The 9,400-nt window shown below is 52.9% G+C and overlaps 1 protein-coding gene across 1 annotated transcript in view; it reads left to right on the top strand.

Annotated features, from left to right (window-relative positions):
- DGAT2 (diacylglycerol O-acyltransferase 2) overlaps positions 1-7,139 on the top strand; it is a 14,035-nt gene extending 6,896 nt beyond the window's left edge. The window contains exons 5-8 of the mRNA XM_010706269.3: positions 1,863-2,067; positions 4,109-4,283; positions 4,817-5,019; positions 5,796-7,139. Coding sequence (XP_010704571.2) covers positions 1,863-2,067; positions 4,109-4,283; positions 4,817-5,019; positions 5,796-5,950 — 738 coding nt within the window. The 3' untranslated portion in view covers positions 5,951-7,139. The remainder of the gene's footprint in view (positions 1-1,862; positions 2,068-4,108; positions 4,284-4,816; positions 5,020-5,795) is intronic.
- Positions 7,140-9,400: the final 2,261 nt, after the last annotated feature.

The raw sequence follows: 9,400 nt of genomic DNA, 5'->3' as shown, positions 1-9,400 counted from the left end.
AGGGGGTTGGAAGTGGGTGAGCACTGTGCTCCTTTGCAACCCAGGCCACTCTATCATTCTGTGATTGGTCCAACCACAGCCATGTGTCTGGCTGCTGGATCCCGAGTCTCTCCTACCAGCAAGAACTGAGGATGGAGGGAGTGACCCCCACTTACTGCATCACTGCTTTCTTTCCCTCTGACAAGTCTTGGAGCCCTACCTAGTCAAGCTGGGGGGAAGTCATCTGCTAATTAGGCAAAAACGGATAAAGGATGGATTGGTGTGACATAGAGCATGGGGCTCTATGGAGCTGCTGCAGAACCACAAGCACCCCAAGTGACCTCTGAGCTCAGGGGAGGTGTGGTGGGGTGCAGTCAGTTTGTTCAGCCCACCGCCATGTCATAGAAGCTCCTGGGTTGCAAAGGAGCACAGTGCTCACCCAGCTCCAACCCCCTGCTGTGTGCAGGTCGCCAACCAGCAGCCCAGGCTGCCCAGAGCCACATCCAGCCTGGCCTTGAATGCCTGCAGGGATGGGGCATCCACAGCCTCCTTGGGCAACCTGTTCCACTGCCTCACCACCCTCTGCATGAAAAACTTCCTCCTCACATCCAACCCAAACCTCCCCTGGCTCACTTTAAAACCATTCCCTCTTGTCCTATCATGCCATGCTGCAGCTGTGGTCTAAAATAGACCTGCAGGGCAGCAGGAGGAAGGAATCCAATTTCTGGGCACTGGACCAGCATGTTGCAATTGGATTTCAGCTCTGTGATTCAACAGCACGGATTTGGCTGCTGCCAAAGGGCTTCTTGGATAGGACAGTGGTGTGACGTCTTGGAAAGCTGAGCCTTTTCCAGTGGGAGTTGACATGGGGGGACCTTTGCATGCCCCTCTGGGGGCTGCAGTGCAGCTGGTCGGTTCGTGGTGCTGGAGATGCAGCTGAATCATGTGGGTGCTGCCCCAGCCTGAGAGCTGCAGTTGGCAAAAATGGTCCCAAACGCAACCTAATAAAAATGAAAGTGATCCCTACTCCTGTATTAAGAGAGGAAAAGGGGTTAGCAACTTGTTTCTATGGGCTTTAGGGTGCAGGGTGATGCAGCAGTGCTGCTGCACCCTACAGCCTCAGGAAGATGCTCTGATGCATGCGATGTTGATGCTACTTACACTGCAAAACAAACTCCAGATCTACTGGCATTAGTGAGACCAGGGCATGGACACTTCGGGGTGCCCGTGGTGTCCAGGCAGATGAGTGGTTAGGGGATGTTTGCAACCCCAGAGCAGTGTGCTCTGCTGCTGGAGCACATCGTGCAGCAGTCAGCACTGCTGGGGATGGTGGAGGTGCCCCATGAGCTCAGCACAGCATCTCCTGAACGCCTGCAATGCTGAGCCACCCTACCAGCATTCCTCCTTCCTGGAGGATGCCCAGCAGGCAGATGGAACAGTGACTTTTTTCAGCTGTTAAACAAACTTGCTCGTGCTATGGGAGTGGATCTTTCATTTCATAGCGGGGTGTGAGCTGCTATGGAGCCAAGGGCTCAGGAGGAGGCGTAGCTGCGGTTACAGCACTGCGAGGAACTGGGTTGGTTTGGGCTGCAGGCCTGCAGCAACACCTTTGGGAGGAGTGGAGAACAAAGGGCGCAGGCTGCTGCAGGCTGCCTCTGTCCCTGCACGGCTGTCTGTCCTCCTGGTGACTGAGATCTGTCTGCTTATTCATGAAATCTGAGTTGCATCCCTCAGTGTAACCCAAAATCCAGAGCAGCCTATTGTGCTGTTCTTGGGGGAAGGGAGACAAAAGCAGCAGGGCTGTACCATGGACTTGTTGATTGCTGTTTCTTGTAAAACCACGTCAAGTCTGCCTTCATGCAGGCTCACTCTTCCCTTCCCAGCTGGTGAAAACCCACAACCTGCTGACCACCAGGAATTACATCTTCGGTTACCATCCGCATGGCATCATGGGCTTGGGAGCCTTTTGCAACTTCAGCACAGAAGCCACGGGAGTCAGCCAGAAATTCCCTGGGATCCGGCCCTACCTGGCAACCCTGGCTGGGAACTTCAGGATGCCCATCCTGAGGGACTACTTAATGTCTGGGGGTGAGTGCAAGAGCTCTGTGCTTCCCCTGCCCATGGCTCAGCCTCTGAGGGGTCTGCCCCTCCTTCAGGGCAGATTTCCCTGCAGGTGGTGGGGGTTGGATCTGGATGGCCATTCAGCTGGGGCTGCTGCTGCTCTGCATTCATCCGTAGCTCTGAGACACTGTGGTCCAAAGGCATATTAAAGATATCTGGTACTTGGAGTTGCAGATGTGAAAAGCTAGTCATCCCAGTCAGCGGTGGGAGGTCCTGGCAGGTGAAGGTAAAACTGTCTGAAGTGTCATAGATTCCCTTTTTGGGGAATCAGGGGTCACAGGTCCGTGGCAGCGATATGGAATCACAGAACTGTAGGGAAGGGACCTCCAGAGATCATCAAGTCCAATGCTCCAAATCCAACTCCCTAATCTTTGAAACATGAGTATAATAGAATCACAGAATCACAGAATGGCCAGGATTGGAAGGGACCTCAAGGATCACGAAGCTCCAACCCCCACCACAGGCAGGGCCACCAACCTCCACATCTCACAGCAGCCCAGGCTGCCCAGGGCCCCATCCAACCTGGCCTTGAACACCTCCAGGGATGGACGGGGATCCACAGCCTCTCTGGGCAGCTGTTCCAGCACCTCCCCACTCTCTGAGTAAAGAACTTCCCCCTCACATCCAACCTCAGTCTGCCCTCCCTCAACTTCAAACCATTTCCCCTCCTCCTGCTGTTATCTCCCCTTTCCAAGAGCTGACTCCCCTCCTGTCTGCAGGCTCCCTTTAGGTCCTGCAGGCTGCACTGAGGTCACCCTGCAGCTTCTCTTCTCCAGGCTGAACAAGCCCAGCTCCCTCAGCCTGTCAGTAGTGGTACAACATGGTCTACTTGTGCATCTCATAACATGAGGTGGCACATGGTTAGGTTTTATGCCTATGATGGATGCTCTCTTCATCCAATCACAGTTTCACATCCTTGCCAGAATTCCCAGTCTGGGGGTATTGCATGGCTTCAGCTGTTCAGAAGAGCCCTGGCCCTGGAAGTCTTCCTACAGATGGGTCACAGGGCTGCGGCAGCCATCTGTAATCATGGAATTGCAGGGGTTAGAAAGGACGTCCAGAGATCATTGAATCCAACCCCCAGACTTGCTGAATGAACAGGCCTGGTGTTTTTTATGATTTGCACTGTGTCAGTGATGAAGGGCTCATAGGCTGTGGCTGGGCAGAGGAAATAATGTCAGTTTCCTGCAGGAAAGGCTTCTTTATGGCCTGAACATCCCTTTCAGAGTAAGGATGCTCAAGAGTTACAAAGAGAGAGGGGAGTAAGGCTTGAAAGGCTGTGAACTGAACAGTGAAGTCATCTGTTTGTTGCTCCTGGAGCAGTTAATACATAATCCATACCACTTGCCACCAATAACTGTCCTGTAAAACAAGTATCTCAATGCAGCCTTCTAGCCAAGTCTTAGCTCATAATTAGGTTTCTGAAGGGCGTTACTTGACTTTACCCATCCTGTACTGTGTTATGGCCTGATTTTTTGGGCACTGTGTGGATCCAGGAGTTGGACTCAGTGATTCTTATGGGTCCCTTCCAACCTGGGATACCCTACGATTCCATACCGGATCTGGAGGGTATCATTGATAGATGATAGACTTCAGTGCCACATGGGAGAGGATGGATCCACCTCAGGAAGGTTTCTCAGTTCTTCATATCACCAAAGCATCCTCACAGAATGGCTTATTTCACCTCTTGCTCTGCTGAGAAACTGGTTGGGTTCAGCCTTGTAGCCATCAAAATAATGCAGCTTGTTTGCTTCCACCCCAAGGCTAAGTCAGCTGCTACAGCTTCTTGAGAGCTGGTGGTGATGCAATTTGTTCAAGACGAAATCAGACTACCAGCATAGTCACAGAACAGGGAACCTCTCAATGCACCGGCCCTTCTCCATGACCACGGGGACGTTGGGATTGCAGCTCAACTTGCAATCAAGGCCAGAGGTGTTACTGGTGCCCCGGAGCCATCCAGGTGTGGTTTGGCTGCAGCATGACCTTCATCTCTCCCTGACTGTTGCAGGTATATGTCCCGTGAACCGTGACAGCATAGACTACATCTTGTCCAAGAATGGCAGCGGCAATGCCATCATCATCGTGGTGGGAGGAGCAGCAGAGTCCCTCAATTGCACCCCTGGGAAGAACTCGGTGACGCTGAGGAACAGGAAGGGATTTGTGAAACTGGCACTGCGGCACGGGTAAGAGATGGCACGGAGGATAGAGCAGCACTGTCAGTGCATGGAAGGGGCTGCCATCCCCTGCTGTGCTGCATGAATGTGTGCCCAAAGCCTCAGGCGCATCGCCCTGTCCTGTCTGCCTGCTCTGAGCACGGGCAGGGATAAGAAGCTGCCTGGGATAGAATCACAGAACCATAGAACGGCCTGGGTTGCAAAGGAGCACAGTGCTCACCCAGCTCCAACCCCCTGCTGTGTGCAGGTCGCCAACCAGCAGCCCAGGCTGCCCAGAGCCACATCCAGCCTGGCCTTGGATGCCTGCAGGGATGGGGCATCCACAGCCTCCTTGGGCAACCTGTTCCACTGCCTCACCACCCTCTGCATGAAAAACTTCCTCCTCACATCCAACCCAAACCTCCCCTGGCTCAGTTTAAAGCCATATAGCATCCAGTAACGTATGCAAGTGTGCAGCCTGGAAAGTGCACAGTGGTTGTGGGGCTGTAATATGGGCTGCAGCTCGGGGCACATGGGGGTATAACACCTCTTCATCCTTCTAGTGCCGACTTGGTTCCTGTTTACTCTTTTGGGGAGAACGAAGTGTACAAGCAGGTGATCTTTGAGGAGGGCTCCTGGGGAAGATGGGTTCAGAAGAAGTTTCAGAAGCACATTGGCTTTGCTCCATGCATCTTCCATGGCCGCGGGCTCTTCTCCTCGAACACGTGGGGATTGCTGCCATACTCCAAGCCCATCACCACTGTCGGTAAGGTCTTTGGATAAATATACTGTGTGCTTCTCTCGGTACCAGCATAAGGGAATCTGTGCTATATCCTCGCTCTGGCTTGGTCTTGGGGTCTTGATGATACAAGTCCATTTTTCCTGCTATATGAAGCCAAGAGTGAGCTAACATAGCTTCCAGAGTCTGCAAGACCTCTGGCATATTCTGCTCCCAGCAGCTTTACCAAATAGCTTGTTTTGGATGAAACTGTGGCTGTTCCCTCCCCTGGTTTTGGACAGCCCGTATCAGAAGCAGCCTGCCCAACTGTGCTCCTGGGACCAGCAGTGTGATGTGATCTAATAACTGAGTCTTAAAGCTGACCCTAGAATTTGCCTTTGAGTCTTCCAGGCCAAAGCCATGACGCTTGTAGGGGTAAAAAGTTGCTTCTTTCCCTCTGCCTGCAGGGGAGTGTATGAGGACTGCAGCTTTGGTTCTCAGAATCATAGAATCATAGAATCACAGAATGGCTTGGATTGAAAAGGACCACAATGATCATCTATTTCCAATTCCCTGCTATATGCAGGGTTGCCAACCAGCAGCCCAGGCTGCCGAGAGCCACATCCAGCCTGGCCTTGAGCGCATCCAAGGTCTTGGTCCTGAGAATTGTGGAGGGCTGTACTGCTGGGCCCAGCATAGCAAGCTGTGCTATGGCAGCTGAGCTGTCAGCTGTGCTGAGCTGACGCTGGTAGTGCAAGAGGACAGATCTCTATGAAAGCACCCATCCTAACACGTGGATCTCTCCTTTTTCCTTTTTCCATCAGTGGGTGAGCCCATCACCATTCCAAAGATCGACAACCCATCTCAGAAGGAAGTGGACTTCTACCACAGCGTGTACGTGGACTCCCTGATCAAGCTCTTTGACAAGTACAAAGGCAGGTTTGGATTGCCAGAGACTGAAGTCTTGGAAGTCAACTAAAGGGTCCGGCTCAGCAGCACCTCCTTCCCTCAGAAGCATCTTCTCCGGGAGTCCAAACCGTCATCGCGTTTTTGGAAGTGTGTGTGGGTGTACGTGTCCTTCTAAAGGAAATGTTTAAAGTATTGCTAGACCACGTGTGAAAACTGATCTAAAAAAGAAAAGCTTTCCTTTGGATCAGTCCCATGACAAACCTCTTTCTATCCAAAAGAGCACAACTCCCCATTGCTGTGAGGATTTGGACGGGGGAAACGATTGCCTTTGTCACCTGCTATATCATGCTGTTGGATGGCCAGAGGTGGATTAGAAGCGTTCCTGCATCTGCTGTGTGAGCTGTTCTGGGGGGAGAGCAGCATCCATCTGGTTTCCAACCAACGAGCAGAGCAGTGCTTGGATTGTGAGCAGTATTATCGGTGTGTTGCACGACAGCTGTGCTGAGATGTGCTCACACCGCACAGGAGTTTTTCTGCTTCGGAAAAGCTCCTCTGAAAGCACCATAGCCAGAACCCCAGGGGAGAGGTGCAGGAATGCCACGGATGTCAGAGCCCAGTGGGTCCGCACTGTGTGGGATGCTGCGGTGGCTGGCATTTCACCACTTGTGTTCAGAATGTCACTTTAGGAGCAGGTCTGTCCCGAGTGCTGCTTGCATAGTGCTGTGCTGCAGGAGGAATGGGACTCCTCCGTAGCCACAGAGCTCCAGGGGCAGTGGGGTGGTGCAATGGTGTGGCCCAGTGCTGCAGACCCGTGGGAAGCCAGCCGGGGTAAATGCCGTGGGGCTGCTGGTTGGGCATCTGGGGAAAGCTAGGAGTAACTTCTGCCCAAAGATGGCTTTTAACTCTTCTGTCCAGTGAATGTAAAGGAGTAGCCTTCTCACGCATAGGATCTGCAGTGAGTGGATTTTAAAGTGTTTCTCTGATGTTTACATGGATGCTAACGCTGCTTGTAGTGAGATTCCTTCGGAGTACAGCATGTTTATGTGTAAAGCTGAAACATTGCACTACTTGCATGTCTGCCTTCTCCACGCTGCAGCTGTGTTGCAAGCTCTCAAATGTGCCTTTCTTCCACGCGAGCAGACGGTACTTCACATTCCTGGAATCTGTCGCATCTGATAGACTTATCTGACAGAGGACCCGTTTTTTGGTTGTTTTTTTTTTTGTACAGATTTCTAGAAATAAACTTGGGCAAAACCAATGGGCTGCTTCGGTGTCGTGGCGGTGTATGGGTAGGTTGGTGTTAACAGCAATTGCTGATGTCATTGCAGCCAATGGCTCCGGTGCTGCACCCCTGGCTCAGGGCTGAGGAGATCCCCCCCAGACCTCCCTCAACCCCCCGCCGTCCTCCCCAGGAGGTGCAAAGCAACCCAGAAACAGCACGCGTGGCTGTAAAGTTCATGTGTTATTTTAGTAACAGGCGAGGGCTGAACCCGCTGTCTGTGGGCTGGGGGTGACCCCTGAGCTGTAGAAGTGCTCTGTCACTGCTGGCCGACCGTCACAGCTCACAATGGGGACAGCCAGACATACGCATTGCCCTTCTCAGCCTGTGGGCTTTGCAAGCACTCTGGTTGGCGAGATAAGCCCGGCTGCTCAGCAGCCCTTTTCCTCACCCCTATTAAAATCCATTTGGTGAGGTCAGATACCCAGGGCTGCGTGGGATGGGAAGGGAAGCTCTGGGAGCAGTGACCTGGGGGAGGTCGGCTCTCAGGGCCTTCCCACAGCTGTCTGCCCGCTTGTCAAGTCTGATATCAAAGCACAGCTGCTGTGCACCAATTCCCTCCAGCGGAGGAGGGAGTGAATTGTTCCAAACAAGCAGCCGCTGCTGCACAGGGCTGTGCTAATGAATGTGGTGCAATTGTCCCTGACTCAGTGGGGACGTGCTGTGGGTCGCTGGGAGGATGGGGACAGTGTGAGGTGGCACTGCTGGGCTCTATCCTTCCTGTTGTCCGGGCATCTCTTGTGCCATAAGTGGGCTGAGTTCCTGCTGGCCTTAGATTTGCCCACATAAAGTTACAATCCTTGAGAAACAGGGACTTCAGCTGAGCATCCTTCCTTCCTTCTGCTGTTGTTTAGAAGCATGAAGGCTGGAAAAGCCCCCCAGGATCCCCACCCTCAGCCCACTGCACACCTTGCCCACTGCCCACGTTCCTTAGTGCCACATGCCCACAGCTCTGGGATACTCCGAGGGATGATGACCCCCCCTCCCTTGGCAGCTGTGCCAGAGCATCACCACTCTTTGGAGAAGGAATGTTCCCTAACACCCGACCTGACCCTCCCCTGGTACCTTGTGAGGCCATCACCTCTCATCCTTTGATCCTTACAGGATCAAGGAGGGGAATTTTCCCTCTCACCTCTACTTCCTTGGGCATTTAAATAGCTTGTGCCCTATTTCATCCCCTCCATCTCAAATCAGAGCTTTCCCTCTAACGAACAGAGCTGGAGCAAAAGGGTGGATGGACATTATGGAAAAAGCATAAGAAGAGGATGTGGCCGCCTGCAGCACTTCCTGCATTGGCCCACATTATCTGGCTTTACTTTTTGCTGATTTCTCCTTGGCTGCAAAGCAGGATACTGCCATTTCTTTCAGCACCAGCATACGAAGAGGAGAAACATCAGGTTCCCCCAGCCTGCTTTAAGACCCCCGGTAGTAACACCTGGCAGAGCAGAGAGCATTGGAAGTGTGCAGCCATTTGGATTTAATCTTATTTTCCTTATGTCTGAAAGCAGAGCAAAGCAAAAGCGGTTTTGCTGCCCTCACCAGGCGTCTGTTGGGAACGCTGAGGTATGGGTTTGTGTCTGGAGAAGTGCGGGGTGGTAATGCAGAGCTGCTCCAGGCAGACAGCAGAGCATCACCTCCGGATGGACATGCTGTCGTTTTGCCATAGCAGCACTGCCACTGGAATAACATGATTCTCTGCAATGCAAATCCTTTGAAGCTGTAAAATGGTCAGAGAATGAAAGAATCACAGCATGGCCTGGGTTGCAAAGGAGCACAGTGCTCACCCAGCTCCAACCCCCTGCTGTGTGCAGGTCACCAACCAGCAGCCCAGGCTGCCCAGAGCCACATCCAGCCTGGCCTTGGATGCCTGCAGGGATGGGGCATCCACAGCCTCCTTGGGCAACCTGTTCCACTGCCTCACCACCCTCTGCATGAAAAACTTCCTCCTCACATCCAACCCAAACCTCCCCTGGCTCACTTTCAAACCATTCCCCTTGTCCTGTCACCACCCACCCTCACAAACAGCCGTTCCCCCTCCTGTTTATCCGCTCCCTCCAAGCACTGAAGGCCACACTGAGGTCTCCCTGCAGCTTCTCTTCTCCGAGCTATCAGCATGGCTGGGGGTGATGTAGCCATGTGCAGAACAGTCACACAGCTGCTTTCAGAGGATCACAGAGAACATTCTGAGTTTGAAAGGACTCACAGGGATCACCAGGCCCGACCCCTGACCCCACACAGCAC

This window comes from Meleagris gallopavo, chromosome 1 (assembly GCF_000146605.3).
Source record: "Meleagris gallopavo isolate NT-WF06-2002-E0010 breed Aviagen turkey brand Nicholas breeding stock chromosome 1, Turkey_5.1, whole genome shotgun sequence".
In the NCBI taxonomy this organism is placed as follows: domain Eukaryota; kingdom Metazoa; phylum Chordata; class Aves; order Galliformes; family Phasianidae; genus Meleagris; species Meleagris gallopavo.
This window is presented reverse-complemented; position numbering and strand designations above follow the sequence as displayed.